The sequence below is a fragment of the Panthera onca genome, chromosome D1 (genome assembly GCF_046562875.1).
Source record: "Panthera onca isolate mPanOnc1 chromosome D1, mPanOnc1 haplotype 2, whole genome shotgun sequence".
Classification (NCBI taxonomy): Eukaryota; Metazoa; Chordata; class Mammalia; order Carnivora; family Felidae; genus Panthera; species Panthera onca.
This window is the reverse complement of record NC_138348.1, coordinates 51,788,200-51,809,417: the sequence shown is the minus strand read 5'-3', so window position 1 is coordinate 51,809,417 and position 21,218 is coordinate 51,788,200. Positions and strand designations below refer to the sequence as shown.

Below are 21,218 nucleotides of genomic sequence, written 5' to 3'. Positions count from 1 at the left end.
ATCTGCTGACTGGATTGTCCCCTTCTTCCAGCTCTTGAGAGAGGTAGGGGAGAATGTTGAAAAATTCTGGAGCTCTCCTTGACCAAGAAGCACAGAAGTGATGGTACCAAGGCCCTGACTGAATCAAAGTGCTGTTGGGGGTACTTTCTTGTCCCACACAAAGTTGATAAGTGCTCAACACCTGGGTGCACCCTCAACCTCTCATCCACCTGATGAGGTCTGGCACCCAGCACAGGTGCTCCAATGTTTGTGAATGAGTCTCAGCATTCATGCTTGCTTTGGGGTTTTGGGCCAGGGCCACTAGACTATCCAATGTAAGGGAGCCAGGGTCTGTATAACACTGTTTCAAGCCTCATGAGGACTACTTTCCACAACCTTAGATTTCTCCCATCCCATCAAACTTGTGCTTGAAAAAGCATCACAGCTACCTTTCTCCTCTAAAGACAAAAGTCTTTAATGAGCCTGAACAGGCCCAGTGTGACTCCTTGCTGCCTCACTTCCCTAGCCCTCCTCTAGCCACTCCCCTTCCACTTTTCATTTCAAAGTGAATTGCACTCTGGTCCTATCAGGGCTAACACATACACTGGCCTCTCTGCCTAGGTTGCTCTTCTCCCTATTGCTTGCCTGGCTGTGCCTACTTGCTGTTCAGTTCTTAGTTTTCAAGTTGACATCCCATCTCCGTTGCAGACTGGGCTAGACACCCCTCCTCTGCACTCCCATAGTTCCCTGAACTTCTGTATCCTAGTACTCATTACTGTATTGTAGTTGCCTGGTTACTTGTCTCTATCCCCCACTAGGCCATGAGCGCTTGGGCAGGGACTGAGTTTTATTCACTGATGTTTCCCCAGGGTCTAGTGCAGTGCCTGGCAAATAAAAGCACTCAGTAAATATTTGCTGTATGAATGAATGGATGATGAAGGTCAGCGGGCCCAACCCCCTCTAGGCCCCATGCTCTTAAGACCATAGCTATCTCGGTGCTGGCCTAAAGAGCAAATAAAGCTTCAGCTCCAGCTGGGGCTGGGGGAAGAGTAGGATCTCAGACTGTTCCTGAAACCTGTGACTTCAGCTATCTGGCCTCTGCTCTTCTGACTTGATAGGATTTTGGTGTATGATTAGACTGAGTATTTCTCCACCCAGCCCACCCTCCTAGAGTCCCCGCCACAAATTGACCTCACTGGGCCTGCTTTTATGAAAGGTTTATTCCTAGTGCTAGGTCCCAATCTTCCAGGGCTCTAAGCACAATTAAACTGGGTGGGTTGGTGAGGGGAAGCCCATTCAGATGCAGGGCCAGAAATGGGGCTCCCCATTATCCCCACCCCTTTGGTCCCAGTCCCCTTCTCTGCATTGGGGACGCATAGAGGAGGGACAAAGGGTACTGGAGGCAACATCATTGGCTCAGGGGAGCCCAAGAAGAGCTGCCATTGGCTGACAGGGCCTTTTGAGACTCTGCCATTGGTCAGGGGGCACACCCCAGGAGCTGGGGATAGGCCTGAGGAGTAATGCCATTGGCCAGGGAGTGGTTTTGTCATAGCCTTTGGCTGTGGAGTGGAAGGAAAAGATCTGGGAATGAAGCCCAGTGGCCAGGAAGATAAAGGACAGGGCAGCAGCTGCCGGGCCTGCAGGCCCCCTCCCTACCACAGCAGTGTGGGCAAAACTGGTATGAGGCCCCAGCAAGGGAAAGGGAACCCAAGCCAGAGGGCAGGTGGCAAGGGATGTCCCATGTCCAATCTCTCCCACCCTGGGACTGCCTCTCCCAATGTCCTTCTTGATAGCCAGGTTTGGCTAGGAGCAGCTCACTGCTCCTCTAGCCAGGAGGGCTTCTCAGCTCCTGGAGGCCGCAGCTTGATGTTGAACTGCTGCAGGGTCTGCTCCAGTTGTTTCTGGTTCCCAGCAAAGTAGGCTGACACGGCATTGTGGAAGAGCAGCAGCTGCTTGTGCATCACCTTGATCTGGGGGTCCAGCAGGGTCAGCTGAGACTGGACTCAGATGCCCTTCTTGAGCCTGAGCCCAGACCAGGGGTACATGGATTCTGCTCTGATAGTGCTTTCAGGGTGGGGGTTGACCTCCACTAACGGAGTCAAAGGATAAGGGCAATCTGATGGGAGAAACCTGACTTGATTTGCCGGGTCTGGCATTCTGGTACCCCAGCCCAGGGTGAGGTGATTTTTCCCAGTTATGTTCCTGGGATCAGCAACCAAATCCTCCAATAGAAAAGGGCCAGGGATTGGAGGGTAGGTGACTGGAAAGGTCCAGGAGTTGAAGGGGCTGGAGGAAAGATCCCACTTCTTAGCCAGGCTGCATTTCCCCATCCAGTGATGGGGAGGGTCTTAGGGGTAGAAGGTCAGTGTTATAGATGGGAAAGTGGACTGGGGTCAAAGGGGTGGGGTTGGCACCTTGTTTTCTTCCAGGAACTTGAGCTTGATGGCCACATCTCCCCGCAGCTTCTCATATTTGTCCCGATGGGCCTGGAAAGTGGCCTGGGCACTCTCGAGTCGACCACGCGTCCCTGCATCCCGGGGGCCTAGGCTCAGCTCCTCTAAGTCTGTTCGGTAGGCATCATATTCCAGCCTGGGGAAGGGTAATACAGGCTGGTCTCCACCCCTGTGTCCACACATACTTTCCTTTCCTTCCTCAATTCTTACGACCCCAAAGCTCAAACTTCCACCCATGCCAGCCAACTCCCAAAACCCTGGGCCCTGCTGGTGCCCACACCTGGCAGCCTCATACTGTTTGACAGTCATGAGTGTGTCTTCCATGGTCTTGGTGACCAATGTATTGATGCTAGAGACAAAGAAGTTCACAGCCCCTAGCAGTGTCTCTCCATTCTTGCACAGCAGCTTCTGTGTCTCTGCATTGTAGCCAAATTCCTCCTGAAGGCAGAAGGGGAGGACAGGCCTTGAGTAACAGTTCCTACCTGAATCAAGCTGTAGGGCCCTCATTCCCCTCCTCCCCAGGAAGGAAACAGCCATTGAAACTGGAACAACCAAGGACTGCCTCCAGCAAGGCTCTCTTAGCCAGAAAGTTAGTGGGACCACCCAGAAATGCCTAGGGTAGGAATGTGGGAGTGGGGTTCTCAGATAAGTTCACAGGACTGGAATAGGGAAAGCTAGTGCAGCAGGCAAGGGAGGGGCTCTGATTAGGCCGAGCACTGATGCAGAGAAGGGTTACTTGTGAGGCATCTAGTGTGCCATCTCCCCCACCCCTCCAACTTCTGAACCTCTGTACAAACCCTTAGGCTGCCTCCACAGGTGAGTGCTGCTGGGGGTAGGGCTGGGCCCACCCTGGAGGGGTTCTCCCTCTGGGCTGCAGGAGGGAGGGAGGGAGGGAGGCTGAGGGCTGACTGCCTGGGAGGGCCCGGGCCCAGTCTCCCCACCCTCTTTGGCCTGACCAAGGCACCTGAAGCTCTGGGGACTTCTGGCTGAGGTCAGCAAAGGCGTCACCTAGTGCATGCTGGGTCTGCAGCAGGCTGTAGAGGTGGGCTGTCAGTGCCCGGCCCAGCTGCAGGACACTCTCATACTTGCGCTTCGTCTCACGCAGCAACTCAATCTGCAGCTCTAGCTCCAGGTCCACAGTCCGGGAGCCTCGGCCGAATCTTTCTGACAACAGCTGCTTTGTGCACTGATTGGGAAGTGGGAGAATAAGTCAGAGCCCTAGCACCCTGCCCCCCGCCGCCCCTCCAAACAGGTATCTACCCTAGCATCCCCAGGCTCCTAGTCTCAGCCGTAGATGGGATAGTGGAATTCAGAAGATGGGGAAAAGGTACCCAGGGGAAGTCTGGGGGAAGGGAAAGGTACTTAAATCCCACCTTATATGTATTGATGCCCCATTTCTTGACAATGTCAAACTTCTCTCCAGCGATGCCCCGAGCCACCTCATCTCCGGGGCCAGCAGGAGTGGTACTGTGAGACGGATGGCGGCCAGACCCTAAAGGACCAAGTTCTCTGACACCAGCCTCTCTCAGACATAATCAGATGTCTCTGTGGCTCCACCCGTACCTCCCACCCAGCATATGAAAATTGCTTCCCTGAAGTAGCAGAAACTAGGGACAATGAGATTCTCCTACTCACTAGGAAGAACTCATACCTTGTGCCCTAAGACCCATATCCCAATATACATCTGGCCTCCTTTTGAGGTGGTGATGGGGGCTGGAGTGGGGGAGGGAGTTGCTGGTGTACGGGGACAGAGGAAACAGAAAAAAATACACTGAATATGGGGTGGCAGGTCAAGGATGGTGGATCCTGATAGCAAGAAACCTAACATTCCCATGTGGAATCTTAGTCAGTGTGAGATTCAGGGCTGTTTGCTCCTCTAAGCTTTAGAGTCTAAAGTAAAACTCTAAGAAGCTTCAGAGTTCCAAATCAGGCTCAAGCTCTAGAGCAGGGAGAACTTCTGTGAAACAGAGTTCTTAACATGATTTGGGTGGTGGCAGCAGAGAAAGAACAAATGGACACATCTCAGGGGCTAAATGGCAAGTGGGAGCAACTGGACAACCCTGGGCTGAGGACAGTCCATAAGGTTCATACTAGCAGAAGTTCCCAAGATCTCCAGTCATAATTCAAGCTTTCTTTGACACATCCTATACTCCCCAGAACCATTCCTCTCCCTCTCTCCACTCAAGCTTCCTGTCCTGTTCTGATCATTCATACCTGTGGGGATGAGTCCATCACCAGAGCCCCCATAGCCACCAGACACAATGCTGGTTTCATTGAGGTTGGGTCCTGACACCATCACCTGCTGGAGGTCCTATAGGCCAGAGAAGAGGGGGGCTTCAGGAACATAGGGGCAGCTGAAGCATTTGGGGGGTGAGAACAAGCTTGAAGCATCACAGAGAGAGCACACAAGGGAAGTCTGCATAGAATCAGAACGAAGATTTGTAAAAAGATTGGAGGGAGTTAGATAAGTTAGGGTAAGGCTACTGGAATGGGGTGAAAGGCCAGGGCTTATGATTTGGGATTCCTAAATTGAAACAATATGGAGAAGAATCAAACAGAAGCACCTGCTCCAGCCCATCATCCTCAGGAAGCTGCCCCGCTTCACCGTTCCCGTGGATGGGGATCTCCATTGTGGCTGCCTTCCCTAGGATCCCGTCCGTCATGGCTAGGGAAGGGATTGGAGTCAAAGTCTCCACCCCAGCGCCCTGCAAAGCCCAACACAGACAATTCTGGAAACTGGCCAGTACTCCAGAAAGAAAGGTTTCCCCACCATTTCAGAAGTTTTGGAGGCTGTCCTAGGACTTGAGTATTCTGGGGTTTGGCCACGACTCCTTTCTTCTCACAGATATGTATTTCTCCTCTCCAAGGTGCATTATTTTTACACATGCACACCCGGGCCCCAGGTGTCTTCTTGTGAACCCTCAATCCCACCAGGGCCCCGGTGATCATTCATGCATTCAGTCATTTGACAGACATTTAATGAGTGCCTACTATGTCTCATGCATTATTTGAGGTCACAGCACTGACCAAGAGAGATAAAGTCTGTGCTGTCTTGAAGCTTATCCCCATGCAGCTGTTTCCCCCCATCCGATTAACCCCTTTCCAAGGCTCAGGAGCCTACTCCTCCCATTCAGGTATGTTCTCCATTGCTGCTTGGCCTTTCACACTCCTGTAGTGTTTCTTCCCCTTTTCTTCAGGGGTCTCCCTCTCCTCCATCTCATGCACCTCCTCTTCCTCATCCCCCCCCCCCCCCCCTCCAGGCCTTAGTTGAATCAGTTGGTGTATATTCCCGGCCTCTGAGTAAAGCCTCTTTTTCCCAAGACATAGGTGATCCCTTCCAAAGTCAGTTATGTCCCCCAGGTGTGTGAGTCCCCGCCCCCCCCACCCCTCACACCTGGGCATCAGGTGTGTCCTCATCCTTCCCCAGAGCTCAGTGGCATCTTTCCCTCAGGGCAGGTTCGTGCGTTCAACTTCCCCTCGCCCAAGTCTGTCCTCCTCACCTCGGGCCGGGCCGCTCTTCCCCTCAGGGCGCCAGGCCCGGGCCGCGCGGGGACCTCGGGCTCCAGTTCCCGTCGCGATCCTAGCAGCAGGTCAGGGATTCGGCGGAAGTGACGTCCCCTCCCGGGCAGAAGAAGCCGGCCACGTCGCAGATTATAAGGGCGGAGATGACGTTAAAGCCCGGGGCAGGGCGATCCTTGAGCCAACCCCTCATTCCCTGGGGAGGGAGGAGAGATCACTTCCGGGGCGTTACCAAGAAGCTGTGGGGAAGTGACGTAGGGTGCGCGGGTGGTGCGATGGAGCCGCAGGAGCCGCAGCAGCAGCAGCAGCAGCAGCAGCAGCAGCTGAGAAACGTGAGTGCGCGCTAAGTCGCTGCAGGGCCATAAGTTCAGCCAGCATCCTTGTCCGTTTGGTTGGAGATCTGAGGGCTGGGAATGTAGGGCTGTGGCACAGGGTCCTGGGAAATCTCGGGCGATGCGGCCTTGAGTTGCCCCCTTACCGCTGAGTTCTTTGTCCCCTTTTCTCTTAGTTGCGGGACTTCCTGTTGGTCTACAATCGGATGACGGAACTCTGCTTCCAGCGCTGCGTGCCCAGCTTGCACCACCGAGCTCTGGATGCTGAGGAGGTTAGGCGGGAAACTCAGTAGGGAGGTGCGCCGTAGATCCTTCCCAACCGCCACTCCCCCTGCCTCTGGCCCTGGCCTTTCTACGACCCTCACCCTTAGGTTAGGGATGGGAAGGAAGGAGGCGGACCCGACAGGACACCTTTGGCCTCTGCTTCACCCTGTCTTCCTTCCAGGAGGCCTGTTTGCACAGCTGTGCTGGAAAGCTGATCCATTCCAACCACCGCCTCATGGCCGCTTACGTGCAGCTCATGCCTGCTCTGGTACAGCGCCGCATCGCAGACTACGAGGCTGCCTCAGCTGGGCCAGGTGTTGCTGCTGAACAGCCCGGAACCTCACCATCAGGCAGCTAGCCCTCCTCAACCCCAGGAAGGGAGGCACTGGATGGACCCTCAAATTGAAGGAGCCAGTGGACCTTGGGCTGAATGCAGCCTGTATGTAGAGTGAGGGATTGCCTGAGAGCTGGGTACTATTGCTCCTTTTCCTGGAGCCAATAAACCCGCTTTTACTCTGTTTGGTTTATGTTCTGGGCAGGAAGCTTTGCCCACTTTGTTGGCAACATCCTTTATTCTGTCAGTTATTGCATATCTGCTGGCCTCAGCCTTGGCAGTGGAGAAATTGCCTTCTATGTGTAGAAGATTCCCCGGCGCCTGGTTAAAGCAAGGTCTGTGGGTACAATTTTAATGTTGGTAATAGCAACAGGAAGCTGGTTCCTGCCCAAATGACAGAGAAAATGAGAGCTCTTTCTAGCTGTCCTTCACTTAAGTCTGTCTGACTTAAATGGCTCATTTGTGAGCCAGGTATGCATTCATTCATAACTATTTTTTCATGGACTCTATCTTTCAAGAAGAAATTCTGCTAAATTTAGGGAAAAGAGGAGATCTCTAAGGACAACAGATCAAGAAATCACAGGGCTTCTAGGGACTGCCTCTTGGGAAGTCAGTAGTCCCAGAACAGAGATGAAACCTATATGAATTTTGGGGTGTTGTGGAACTTCAACCATTTCCCCAAGTTGTTACTTTTTTACTATTTTCCCTCTTCCCCAGGATAAGCAGTACAGCATTTAAATAGAGAAGGTCTGTGTGCTTGTCTTCAGGAGCGGTCAGAAAGGGGAAACTTGAGGGACCATATTCTGCAATACAGCCAGATCTGAGGGAGAGGAACCCAAGGGAGAAGTAGATGATGGTAGTTATGGGGGGCAAAAGGGATAATGCAAATCTTCGGGACCTCTTTAATGTTACCTGCATGTCTATAATCTGATTCCAGCTCTTCTATCCTCTATCCCATATTGTTTCCACTGTCTCTGTTCTGTTATTTCTATGTTGAGCCTCTCCATTTTTCCCTCATTATTGCCCTCCTTGTGGAATTTACTTCTGTATTCACCAGCCTGAATGGCCTATCACTCTGTCACCACATTTTCTTGCCTCCTCTGTGTCCTTGTTGTATCATTCCAGCTGTTTTATCTTTTCTGGTCCTCTGTTCAGACTGCCAGAGAAAAACACGGCTGTGTAATGCATGCCACTAAATATTCAAGGTCTCCAACCTCAACCAAGCCCTCACTACCAACAGGCAATCAATCCTTTCTCAGTTCGTGGTGTGTTTTATCTCTTTTTTTTTTTTTTTTAAAGAAATTTTTTAATGTTTATTTATTCTTGAGAGAGAGAGAGACACGGAGCAGAGTGAGAGAGGGACACAGAATCCGAAGCAAGCTTCAGGCTCCGAGGGTCAGCACAGGGCCCCATGTGGGGCTTGAACTCACAAGCCATGAAATCATGATCTGAGCTGAAGTTGGAGGCTTAACCGACTGAGCCACCCAGGTGCCCTTCATCTCCTATAATTACTATGGCAATTATTTTACACCTTCACTGCTCTCATCCCCCACTTCACCCTCAACTACCCCCCATCAGGTGACCATGTTCTATTTTTTACAGAGGAAATGGAAGCTCTTAGACATTGGCTCCCACAATAATTAAACTCTTTATAACCATGCACAAAAGAGACATTTTTCTCCCCTGTGTGGATCAGGAAGTTGAAATTCTTTAGTAGCAGACCCTATTTTAAAATATAAACCTAAACTTTTTTTTTTTTTTTTTAATGTTTGTTTATATTTGAGAGCACAAGTTGGGAAGGGGCAGAGAGACAGGGAGAGAATCCCAAGCAGGCTCTGTGCTGTCAGTGCAGAGCCTGATGTGGGACTCAAACTCTCAAACCATGAGATCATGACCTGAGCCAAGATCAAGAGTCAGATGCTTAACCGACTGATCCACACAGGTGCCCCTAGATCTGACTTTAAAATCCATGTTCTTTTTACTACACCAGGCTGCCTCAAAATATCCATTAAACCACCCAATTCATATGGGTTCTGATAGTGATATGTCTTAATCTTTATAGCAAAACTACAAGTAAGAGGTATTATTCCCATTTAATGGATGAAGAAGCAAGAATCCAGAATGTACCAGAACCCCATCTTATACATAATTACTTCTTAAGAAAAGTGGCTCCAAACAGCTTTTTGCCTCTTTAGCTGCTATACTTTGAACAGAAGGTTTTGTTAGGAATGTAGAAGTTGCTGACCAGGAACTTCCCTACTGAGTGGCTTCATGTCTACTCAATAGAGTTCTGTCCTCGAAAAGTACAAGTGCAGGTGAAACCACTTGTAAATGTAACAATTCCAAGATGGGGGGAATGGGGACCTAGAATATTTTGCTGCTGCTGAGAGGACTCTTCCGCATGGATGTTCGTGTGTATCCTTGCGCCAGTAAATTTCCATTGTGAATTGTCTGGGTTTCCATGCCACATAACTTCTGCTTGCTGGAGAAGGACCAGGAACAAAATCTGTCTGGCTCTAAAGGCTTTGAACTTGCAGAGGCTTATCTTTGCTTGTTCATCTGTACCCAACCTGTCCCTAGGCATGGGGAAAAACAGGTATCTCAATCTAATCCATCATTTAATCTCTAACTTTTTAACCTCTTCTTTCCTCTCTGTTTATAAATATGTTCAGTACTTGGAAGAAGAATCCTACTCCTGTTATCCCTGTTATCCATCTGCTCTAGTCACGTCTCCTTCCGGTCTTGCCATAAAGTGATAGCCATTGGCATAACGAAAACAATGTGATGTTTCAAGCACAACACAAGAATAAGTGTTAAAGCTTTATCCCTTATATGTACATACTGGAGACAGCGTTCATGTTCTTGCCATTGTAGCTTTAGAACTTGTTTGCAAAGTCTGATTCCTTGGAACCTATTCAGCTGTACTACAGTTTCTCATTACTGTCCTTAGTAACCACCACTCTCCTATTTTCCTCTAAATAGCTAGCCCTTGGTCTTCCTATCAATCCCTTGATACTTTAATATTACATGGACAGTCCATTCAATATTTTGGCTTCTTGACCCAGTCAAGTTCCTTCACCCAGTCTCCAATAATTTTCACTCTATCTTAGCCACCCACTCCCTTAGTTATGTCCTGGCCGTTGTCATTACCCCAAACTGCTCCATCTTTAAAACACAATTACCAGCATCTTATTCACTCACTGTATTCCTTCCACTTTATTGATCTATTTCTCTACTATTATTCTTTGATTTCACTGGAGCATTCAAGCCATTGATTCTACCTTCTCTCCACTAACACCTTATGTCTTTCTGTTCCTGTCCAGCTTAAATTCCAGTCACTCTCTTGGAACAGACTAAATTTCTTTGTCATCTCTTTGTTGGAATCTGATAAAATAAGACATTTGTCTGCCTGCATTTGGACAGCTAAAAGCCCAAGGAAATCACCACATAGCAGATTTACATCACAATGAATTCATGATTACCAGCGTCAACTGGGGTCTCAACCCCTATAATCCCACCAGATTTTTTCTAGTCTCTCCCTGCAATGACTGTTTCAAACCAATATTCTTAAACCTCTTATTACCCTCACCATTCTCTCAAGTTTTCTACAGGTAACATTTTTTTAATTCATAGGTAAAAGTAGAAGCTATCAGTTGGGAGCTCCCACAAAATCTCAACAAAACTTGGTCACCCACCTACATCTGCATCATTCTCTTTCCCTCCTGTGTAAACAGAGCAAGCATGCCTCTTCAGGCCAATGCCTATTCCTGCCCTAAATCCTAGTCCTTCCTTCTTTGGGAATCTCCGACATCGGTTTTCCTATTTTACTATATTCTCACCATTGTTTAAACATGCTAAAGACTTCCTGTAACAACAGGCAAACCACCCTACCTTATTTCTCCAGTTACCATCCTATTTTTTCCCCCACTCTATAGCTTAACTTCTCAAAAACAGTTGGATACTTCGGCACTCTCCATTCCCATTCATCCACCCACTCTGTTTTGACTTCTACAACCTTTATATTGAAACCCTTCTTAATGAGGTTACCCTGGCTCACCAAGTGACTTTCATATCTCTGAATTCAGTGATGATTTCCCAGTCCTCAGTTTACTTCACTTCTCAATAGCATCTGGTAGTATTGACTAGTTCCTCATCATTAGCAGTCTTTTGTTGGTGTCTGTGATTCCAGTCATGGTTCTGCTACTTTCACTGCAGCTTCATAGCCTCCTTTGAGGCTCACCTGTCTCTGGCCTTTACATCTAAAGATTTCTCTAGGGCCTGTTCTTTCTCAGACATTTTTCTAGAATCGTTTCCTCCCTACTCCAAGCTTCAATTACTGATGACTCCCAGATCTCTCTTCTGAGTTACTTGATTGACATCCCCACCTCAACATATTTTCCTCATCAATTTTCATCTTATACCTAGTACTTCTCCAGTTGCAGAAGATAGGAACCTCACTCATCCCCTTATTCAGTTGCCAAATCCCATCAGTTTGCATTTTACATTTCTTTTTTTTTTTTTTTTTAATTTTTTTTTCAACGTTTTTTATTTTATTTTTGGGACAGAGAGAGACAGAGCATGAATGGGGGAGGGGCAGAGAGAGAGGGAGACACAGAATCGGAAACAGGCTCCAGGCTCCGAGCCATCAGCCCAGAGCCTGACGCGGGGCTCGAACTCACGGACCGCGAGATCGTGACCTGGCTGAAGTCGGATGCTTAACCGACTGCGCCACCCAGGCGCCCCAGCATTTTACATTTCTAAATAGCCCTTGATTCTGTCTGCTTCTCCCTGTCTTCACAATCTTCCACCAAGGTTACTGCAATTGCTACTACCTCATGTCCACTTTTGCATCCCTCCAATCTGTTCTCCATTCATAGGTCAGAAAATACAAACTGATACTTAAAACCTTGCAATAGCTTCCCATTCTTCTTAGGATAAAACACATTCTACATGTGACCTGTGAGGCCTTGTATGATCCAGCCCTTGCCCATCTCAGCTTTATTTTATTGGCTGTCAAACATTGGACTATCAGCACTGTTTGTTGAATTGAACCACACCTCACTTGTTCCCTCTCTGTGCTCTAACCACGTTGCCTTCTCAGTTCTAATCTGTCATGTGCTATTCAATCTCAGGGCCTTTGCACCTGCTATCTCCTGGCTTGCAGTGCTTTCCCCCTTACTTTACGTAGTTAACTTTTATTCATTCTTGAGTACTTAGTTCACATGCTGTTTCTTCAGATAACTCTTCCTAGACTCCAGCTCCCATAATTGCTCTTGTTTTTTGCATGTAACACTTCTAACAGTTGGTAATTAATTATATACCTCATGAGGTCACAGTCCCATGTCTGTATTGCTCACCATTGTATCCTTATCACATAATATGGCACATAATATGTGCCTGGCAAATAATGAATGAACATCTTTCAAGTTCCTCCCAGCTCAGTTTACTATTTACATATCAAGAGAAAGGCTTTGTATGAGAAGAGACAGAAATGAATCTTCATTGAACTTTTGATCTTTTGCCAATGATTTGGAGGTGTTTTTCATTCAAAATCTCACTGGTTGGTATCTTCTACCCTTCATATTCACGGATCAGTCAACACCTGAAAGCCTCCATCTGGAGTAAATCAGTCATTCTAGTTTTCACTCACTTTCTAAGTATTGTAGTTCTGCTTAAATATTTCTTGAACCCTTTCTTTTCTCTCCATCTCCTTTGTCACTACCTTAGTCAAACTTTCATCAGCTCTTCTAAAGATTACAGCAGCAATCACCTAGCAGCTTCTTTCTTGAGCCTGGACTGCTTTGATTAGCATTTAGCTAAGGTATACGTAACAGACTGAAAATGACAGTGACTTACAAACTTTTATTCTTTCAAGTAAAAATCTAGTCCAAAACTGGTGTGGCATCACAGTCAACTGAGAACCGATACTCATCAGCTTTCTGTTTATTGTATCAGTGGTATGACTCTCAACTTTGTGACCCAAGATGGAGTTTTACTTATCACATAAACATTCCAAGGGTCAGAATGGAGGAGGGGGTGGGTGAAGAGGCATGCCCCCCTCCCTTTAAGGACACATCCTAAAAGTTGCACATCAGAAATTTGTCATGTGGTCAGACCTTGTCACAAGGAAAGCTGGGAGATGTCACTTTATTCTTACTCATCATTTTTTTACCCAGTTAAAAAATGGGAGCTCTGTTACTAACAAAGAAGAGAATGGCTATTAGAAGATACCCACCAATCTGCTTTCCACATTAATCAAGAGTGATTCTTGCAAAATATAAATTTAACAATGATCCTCATCCACTTAATGCCTTCCATGACCTTCAGCCTCTTTAGCTTCATAACTGAGGCTTTCTTGGGTGGTCAGGTTTCAGGTGATCTCTCTGCCTCATCTCCAACCCCCTTTTCTCAGTTTTTGATTTTCTCACCCTTGGTTATAAAAGGATCAATTTATTTGTGGTACTGAGATACATCATGCCAATTCTGGACTCTTTTTCCTTTTCTGAGTGTGCCCCACTTGCATTCATATATTCAGTACTTCACAAATATCTGAGTGACTGCGTTTTCCAGCACTGTTAAGCCCTGTAGATACAGAGGTGAATAAAAGAGGCAATCTTTGTTCTCTTGGGACTTAACACAGGTATGGTGAAGTTCAATATAGAATGAGTAATCATGTTACAAAGAAGAAATATGTGTCGTAATGGGAACATACAGTGGTAGGAACTTGTGTGGGGGATGAAAGAGAGCCTCCCAGAGCAGTGATTTAGAAGCTGAGATCTGAAGGATGAGTTAGAATTAATCAAGCAAAAGACGGGGAGAAGGGCTACCCTCCTTTCCTTCATGTCTTTGCTTAGAATAAGCCTTTTTTATTAAGACTTATTCTGATAACATCATTTAATTTTTTAAAATCTTTATTTTTGAGAGGGAGAGAACACAAGTTGGGGAGAGGCAGAGAGAGAGAGAGAGAGACAGAGAGAGACAGAACCCAAAGCAGGCTCCAGGCTCTGAGCTGTCAGCACAAAGCCCGACATGGGGCTCAAAATCACAAACCAAGAGATCATGACCTGAGCTGAAGTCGGCTGCTTAACCTACTGAGCCACCCAAGTGCCCCTCTGATAACATTATTTAAAACTGCAACGCAGTACAGCCACTCTGGAAAACAGTATGGAGCCTCCTCAAAAAGTTAAAAATAGAACTACCCTATGATCCAGCAATTGCATTACTAGATATTTACCCCAAGATACAAAAAAAAAACAGATTTGAAGGGGTATATACACCCCAGTGTTTATAGCAGTAGTATCCACAATAGCCAAACTATGGAAAGAGCCCAAATGTCCATTGATAAAGAAGAAATATATATATATATATATATATATATATATATATATATATATATTACTCAGCCATCAAAAGGAATGAAATCTTGCCACTTGCAACGATGTGGATGGAGCTAGAGTGTATTATTCTAAGTGAAATAAGTCCGTCAGAGAAAGACAAATACCATATGATTTCACTCATATTAGAATTTAAGAAGCAAAACAGATGAACTTATGGGAAGGGGGGGAAAAGGAGAGGGAAACCAACCATAAGAGACTCTTTACCATGGAGAATAAACTGAGGGTTGATGGAGGGAGGTGGGTCAGGATGGGTTAAATAGGTAATGGGTATTAAGGAGGACACTTGTGATGAGCACTGGGTGGTACATGTAAGTGATGACTAAATTCAACTCCTGAAAACAATACAAAATACATACATACATACATACATACATACATACATATATACATTGCAACCCATCCTCTCCCTAGACATTCCTGATTCTCTTTATTCTCTGTTTTTCCATGGCATTATCATTTCTCACATACTATGTAGTTTACTCATTTTGTTCTTTGTTCTTAATTCTGGATCAAGATTTTATAAAATTTGGTCATATATTACCATGATTATACAAAATTGTTTATATTGGCATTGTCTCCTGCAGTGGTTTACATTACTGTTTTTTTTTTTTTTTTTTCCTGGAAGACTATTTTGGACTGTTATCACACATAAACAGTACATAGTGTGGACTTTTGGAATAGGCTTGTTTTATCATCTAAACAGAAACTAGGTTAGGATAGAAACAATTGTAGGGCTTTTGCATGTAATTCTCTTCCTTCAGATTTAAAGTATTATTTTCATTCCCAAGACTAGTGATATAAATTCTCTAAATGTGATCCTACTGGAGAGGGTGAAGATTAAGATCAATAATATGAAATCAAAAATATGATTTCAATAAATCATAGGAGTTTTGTCAATGCTATTGCTTTGTATGCTGATGTAACCAAAGACCTAAAATAGTGCCTAAAACAATTGGTGCTCAATAATTATTTGCTGACTAAGTGAAGGCAAGAAAGAGAGTTCCAGAGCAAAGGTCTAGAGCTTGGCTTTAGAGAAAGGAGGAGCATCTCATTGGTAACAGGAAGGATGGAGGATGGATAAAGCAGATCTAAGTGGTTTTTTAATTTGGTACTGGGAGATTGAGAGAGTTTATTTTTTAAACATTCTTTTTAATATACTTTTTAAATATTTATTTATTTTGAGAGAGAGCATGTGCGAGGAAGGGAGGGGCAGAGAGAGGAGAGGGAATCCCATCTGTATCAGCACAGAGCTCAATGTGGGGCTCGATCCCACAAACCATGAGATCATGAACCTGAGGTGAAATCAAGAGTCAGATGCTTGACCAACTGAGCCACCCAAGTGCCCTAAGAGAGTTTCTTTTAAATACCATGTGTGATAGTTTTTATGTGTCAACTTGGCTAAGTTACAGCGCCCAGTTATTTAATCAAATACTAATTTAGGTATTGCTGTGAAGGTATTTGATAGATGTGGTTAACATCTGTAATTAGTTGACTTTAAATGACAGAAACTACTCTTAATGAAGGTGGGCTTCATTCAATCAGTTGAAGACCATAAAAGCAAAACAGATTTCTCAAAGAAGGAATTCTGTCTCAAGACTGCAGCATTGGGGTGCCTGGGTGGCTCAGTCTGTTAAGTGTCTGACTCTTGGTTTCGGCTCAGGTCATGATCTTGCAGTTTGTGCATTTGAGCCCTGGATCAGGCTCTGCAACTGGTAGTGTGCAGCCTGCTTGGGATTTTCAATCTCCCTCTGTCTGCCCCTCCCCTGCTCATGCTGTCTCTGCCTCTTTCAAAATAATAAATAAGTAAACAAACAAACTTAAAAAAAAAAAAAAAAAAAAAGACCGCAGCATTAATTCCTGCCTGAGTTTCCAGCATACTGACCTATCTTATAGATTTTGAACTTGCCAGCCCCCACAATCATGTGAGCCAATTCTTTAAAATAAATCTATCTAGGGACATGCCTGGGTGACTTAGTGAGTTAAGCATCTGACTTCAGCTTAGGTCATGATCTCAGGGTTAGTGAGTTCGAGCCCTGCTTTAGGTGAGCATGAGCCCCACTTCAGGTAAAAAAAAAAAAAAAAATTAGCCCTGCTTCAGGTGAGTCCCTCTTCTCTCATTCTCTCTCTCTCCTTGTGGGATTCTCTCTTTCTCCCCTCCCTCTCTTTCTGCCCCTCACTTATGCCCTCTCTCTCTAAAATAAAATAAAATAAATCTATCTACCTACCTACTTACCTACGTGTGTGTGTGTGTGTGTGTGTGTGTGTGTCCTATTGTTTCTGTTTCTCTGAAGAACTCTGAAACAGCATCTAATTTTTTTTTAATAGGAGATGAAGTTATCATTGGAGAGTGAAACAAGAAAATGGAAGATGAAAGAGTACACGTATGAAATAGAATTTTCACAGAATGGAAGAGTAGACTGACAGAAAAACTATAATTCAATTTTTAGGCAGTGTTGAGGGCTCAGTAGAGGCCACTGAACATGATTCCCTTCTGTCCTTGTCTGTCTGGAAAACCATTGTTTTAGGGCCATGAATTTCAAGGCCTGCTGTGACTCTGGGACTCTTCTTTGCCCTTTCCAGGAAGGGCTGCTGCCCTCACTGAACACTATTATGTCTTGTCCACCTTTACCTAAACAGCACTTGGTAGAGTGCCACAAACAAGAAAAACACATAGCTTCACTGAGCTTTATTCTAGGCATTTTACGTACATTAACTCATTTAATCCTCACAGCAACCCTGTTAGGTAAATGCTGTTATTACCTTCATTTTATTTAAAAAAATTTTTTTGATGGGGTGCCTGGGTGGCTCAGTTGGTTAAGTGTCTGACTTTGGCTCAGATCGTGATCTCTCATGAGTTTGAGCCCCATGTTAGATTCTGTGCTGACAGCTTGGAGCCTGGGGCCTGCTTCAGATTCTGTATCTCCCTCTCTCTCTACCCCTTGCCCATTCACACTCTGTCTCTCTCTCTCTCTCAAAAATAAACATTAAAAAAATTTTTTTAATTGAAATGGAGGCAAAATACCGTACAACTAGTGAGTGGTACAGTCAGGTTTTCGATCCAGACAGTCTGATTCCAGAGGTGATCCCCTTTCTCATCAATGAAGACTGCTATACATTTATGCATTTGTTCCATAAATATTTTCTGATCACCTACTCATGGTGCCAGCACCAGGGAATGGGGATGCAACAGAGAGCAATCAAAATCTCTGCCACCACGGAACTTATGTTTCTGGTCAAGGGAAATAGGCAGTAAGCAAATTAAGTATTTATATGAGATGGTACTAAGTGCTGTGGAGAAAAATAATGCAGGGTAGAAAGGGTAAGGAAGGTAGGAACAGTGTTGTTATTTTATGCTGGATAGTCAAAGAACTCATTGATAAGGTCTCTGAACAGAGACTTGAAATGAGGGAATAAGCCTTGGGGACATCTGGAAGAGTGCTCCCTGTGGTATAAGCCTCTCATTGTCCCTCAGTATCCATTGTCTCCTTCTTTCTTTACTAATTGACTCTTGACTTTTATCTGGGCACATGGCCACTGGAAATAAAGATCAGATTTTACAGCTTTCCTTGCAGCTAGGTGTGCCCATGTGTTTGAGTGATGCGTGCATTGCCAGATTGTGCCCTTAAAAGTAAAGGTGTGCCTCCTACTTGGGTGCCTGGGTGGCTCAGTCTGTTAAGTGTCCAACTCTTGAGTTTTGGCTCAGGTCCCTATCTCACAGTTCATGAGATTGAGCCCTGCATTAGGCTCTGCACTGACATTGTGGGGCCTGCTTGCAATTCTCCCTCTTTCTCTCTCACTGCCCCTCCCTTACTTGCTCTCTCTCTCTCTCTCTCTCTCTCAAAATAAATAAACATGAAAAAAATTATAAAAAAAAAAAGTAAGGGTGTGGCTCCTAATTCTTCCTCCACGGACTGTGATGGGACCTAGCAGCATGGTGGTGAACTCTCTTGGACACGGAAGACACGGACCACCTTCTTGGAGAAAGTAGAACAACTGAAAGGCTGCCACGTTAGCCCTCAAGTATTTATACTTGGGCAGTTATGTAAGAGGGAAAAAAACCTTCCATATAGTTTAAACCACTGTATTTTGGGGTCCTTTTGTTGTTACAACATATGTGGTTGGCAGAATTTTAAGATGGTCCTGAATTTTCCACTCCCTGTGTGCATATGCTACATAATCGCTAGGACTATTAATATGACAGCTTATATGGCAGACTTGACTGTAAGAAAGCAATATTATTTGGGTGGGTCTGACCTAACCACATGGACTTTTTAAAAGCAGGGAGATTTCTCTGGCTGGATTCAGAAAGATTCCAAGCTTGCAAAGAGTTTGAGACATGATTGCTGGCCTGAAGGTGGATGAATCACATGGCAAGGAAGGAAGGTGGCCTCTAGGACCTGAATATGGTCCCCAACTGATGGCCAGAAAGGAAATTGGGACCTAGTCTTACAACTGTGAGGATCTGAATCCTGCCAGCAAGAATGAGCTTGGAAAAGAATTTTCCCCCAGAGTTTTCAGATGAGAACTCAGCCCAGCCAACTCTTAGATTTCAGGTTTCTGATACTCTGAGGAAAGAACACAGCCAAGCCATGCTAAACATGGATCTGCAGAACTACAAGGTACTAAACGGGTATTTGTTTCTAAGCTACTTAGGTTGTGGTAATTTGTTACACAGGCACAGAAAACTTGTATGAAACCTTGTATGTCTCCTAATAGATACACAAGCAGAGTAATTGATACATAGGCTCTGAGATGGGAGCATCCTCGGTGTAATCCAAGCACAGCTCGAGTGGAGTGGATGAGGAGAGAGAATAGGAGAGAAGGAGAGATAGTAGGTGGCTGATCACATAGCAACTTGTAGGCCATGTAGGACATTGGCTTTCACCGGAGGGAATGAGATGATAGGGCATTAGTTTTAAGCAGAGGAGTGACAAGAGCTGCCCTGTGAAAAGGGTCACTGGCTGCTCTGAAAAGAACAGATTGTGGGGACAAGGGTCGAAGGAGGGAGTCCAGTTAGAAGGCTATGGAATAATCCAGGTGAGAAGTGATAGTGACACAGACTAAGGTTGTGGCACTTAAGGTGGTGAGGAATTGTTGGATTCTGGATGGATTTTGAAGCTATAGCCAACAGAATTTGCCAAAGGATTCAACATGGGAGGTAGGCTGAGGTGGGAAGAGAGGGATGGAAAGAGAAATCTAAGGTGATTTCAAGGTATTGACCCAAGCAACTGGAAAAATGGACTTGTCATTTTGGGGAAGGCAGTGAAAGGAGTAGGTTTCTTTTGCCACCGGGAGGGAGGTGGTAGTTAGAAGTCTGGTTTGGACATTTTAAGATTTTAAGTTTGTGTTATTTATCAGATATCCAAGTAGAGCCATTAAGGAGGCAGATGGACGTACAAATCTGGATTGCAGGGCAGAGGTGGGACTGTGTCATATGCTGAATTTTCTTTTTCTTTCTTTCTTTCTTTCTTTCTTTCTTTCTTTCTTTCTTTCTTTTTTTCTTTCTTTCTCTTCCTTCCTTCCTTCCTTCCTTCCTTCCTTCCTTCCTTCCTTCTTTCCTTAAATCGTTCAGACCTTCCCACCCCCCATTTTGGACTTCTTATGATCAAGGATTTTGTCTTACTAGGAGTTTGCTTGTGGGGGAGGTGGTAAGGTAGGGTTGGTGGATATGTGGATGGGGTGCAGGTAGGGTCCCAAAGACATAACTTGCTGGTACTTGGTGCCAGCTAAGACGTTCAGTGAATGCATAAATAGGCACAGGGATCATACTTTCCCACGACGCCCTCACGGTTGCTACTTCCCCAAATCACCGTGTCATTTTTTTTTTTTCAGACCCAGCCAGACTGATCACCTATTCTCAAAGCGTGTGGGCAGCCAGCAGGTTTGGTCTCGGCCACAGTGCTTCAGCTTCCCAGTCCTCGCCCGAGCCCCTCGCCCTGCCTTTGTGCAACCCCGGACCAGCACGGATGCTGACTCCTCCCCTTTCCGGTTTCTGAGGGTTCCGGAATTCTGCGGTGAAGGCTCGGGCCTTTAGGGACCCTGTAACGGTTCTAACAGCTGGGAGGGAATGGAGCTGAGGGTGAGTCTCCAGCTTATAATCCTCTTCCCTTTGCCCTCAGATCTCCCTTGCCACTGCCCCCAGGAAGGTCCCCTCCTCCCACACTCCCAGGGACCCCCTGCCCCTCCCCTCTTCTTCTCCCCTTCCCTCTCTCCTTCCTTTTCCTCCTCCTATTCCTCTTTCTCCTCCCCTTCCTCCTTCTCCTCCTCCTCCTTCCAGCTTGGTCCTTTGCCACTTTTTCCTCTCTACACTCCCCCCAACCTCATCTGAACCATGTAGTTCTCTGTGCTTTCTGTTCCCAAGAGCCCCCCTCAGCCCATGTTCAGACAGCACTGGGGCTTTGTTGCCACAGAGTGACCACCTGTTCCTCCCTTCAGGCCATCCCTGGGCTCCACTCCCAGTGACGTTCCTTGCTGTTACCAAAGTTCTCTGAGTGAGCCCTTTCCAAGTGTGCATCAGTTTGTGCAAGTGATCACTCCTCCATGTGCCAGTCTCTCTGTATGGGCAGCTGTGAGTAGAGTGAGCCTGTGCTTGGGACCCAAGTCTTGGTTCACCAGTTTCTCCAACAGGCAGTTGGGATGAAACCTTACCAGCACATCAGTCTCTCTTCCCTTCCGTTGCCTCCTGTACCCCTTACACCAGGTGAGGGGGACTGTGTCCTGGGTGGTGGGAAGGAACTCTTGTGCAGAGAGGGCCCCTGCCTTTGTCTTGGGCCTGCTTCTTACCAGAGTCATTGGGGAAGCTGTTGTCCTCTGCTGTTCTGGCTCTGCCCTGCAACTGCCCTGCAGCTCCATCCATTTCCCTGTCCTAAGTCCCTCCCCTCCCCTGTCCCCCAGCCCCTTAGACCCTGACATTCCTAGCCCAGAACCTAAGGCCCCTTCT

The 21,218-nt window shown here is 46.2% G+C and overlaps 3 protein-coding genes across 22 annotated transcripts in view; 2 read left to right on the top strand and 1 right to left on the bottom strand.

The window, feature by feature from the left end:
• Positions 1-1,181: 1,181 nt before the first annotated feature.
• ARFIP2 (ARF interacting protein 2) lies at positions 1,182-6,065 on the bottom strand. Its single transcript, XM_060605870.2, has 8 exons — positions 5,933-6,065; positions 4,997-5,137; positions 4,647-4,743; positions 3,806-3,924; positions 3,397-3,618; positions 2,713-2,870; positions 2,394-2,568; positions 1,182-1,949 (listed from the first exon to the last, which is right to left on the bottom strand). Exons 2-8 carry the CDS (start codon positions 5,093-5,095, stop codon positions 1,794-1,796), a joined length of 1,026 nt encoding a protein of 341 aa, XP_060461853.1. The 5' UTR covers positions 5,096-5,137; positions 5,933-6,065; the 3' UTR covers positions 1,182-1,793.
• An 88-nt stretch (positions 6,066-6,153) lies between these two features.
• On the top strand, positions 6,154-7,065 carry TIMM10B (translocase of inner mitochondrial membrane 10B). Its single transcript, XM_060605872.2, has 3 exons — positions 6,154-6,283; positions 6,460-6,555; positions 6,729-7,065. Exons 1-3 carry the CDS (start codon positions 6,227-6,229, stop codon positions 6,903-6,905), a joined length of 330 nt encoding a protein of 109 aa, XP_060461855.1. The 5' UTR covers positions 6,154-6,226; the 3' UTR covers positions 6,906-7,065.
• Positions 7,066-7,103: 38 nt separating this feature from the next.
• DNHD1 (dynein heavy chain domain 1) overlaps positions 7,104-21,218 on the top strand; it is a 92,971-nt gene continuing 78,856 nt past the window's right edge. For 16 of the 20 annotated variants that reach the window (XR_013550138.2, XR_013550139.2, XM_078433157.2 and 13 more), the window contains exons 1-2: positions 15,167-19,697; positions 20,111-20,978. Coding sequence is in view for 18 of the 20 variants with exons in the window: in XM_078433157.2 (XP_078289283.2) it covers positions 20,915-20,978 (64 nt within the window). In the remaining 2 variants the exon portion in view is untranslated. Of the gene's footprint in view, positions 7,217-15,166; positions 19,698-20,110; positions 20,979-21,218 lie in introns of those variants that run through there. The other 4 variants (XM_078433148.2, XM_078433147.2, XM_078433149.2 and 1 more) reach the window with 4 other exon arrangements.

Coding starts and splice junctions, on each gene's coding strand:
- ARFIP2 (XM_060605870.2), bottom strand. CDS start 5,095: ATGACGGACGGGATCCTAGGGAAGGCAGCCACAATGGAGATCCCCATC. Junction 4,744..4,996: donor AGGATGATGGGCTGGAGCAG/GTGCTTCTGTTT, acceptor TCTGGCCTATAG/GACCTCCAGCAGGTGATGGT. Junction 1,950..2,393: donor AGTTCCTGGAAGAAAACAAG/GTGCCAACCCCA, acceptor CTGGACCCCCAG/ATCAAGGTGATGCACAAGCA.
- TIMM10B (XM_060605872.2), top strand. CDS start 6,227: ATGGAGCCGCAGGAGCCGCAGCAGCAGCAGCAGCAGCAGCAGCAGCAG. Junction 6,284..6,459: donor AGCAGCAGCAGCTGAGAAAC/GTGAGTGCGCGC, acceptor CTTTTCTCTTAG/TTGCGGGACTTCCTGTTGGT. Junction 6,556..6,728: donor GAGCTCTGGATGCTGAGGAG/GTTAGGCGGGAA, acceptor TCTTCCTTCCAG/GAGGCCTGTTTGCACAGCTG.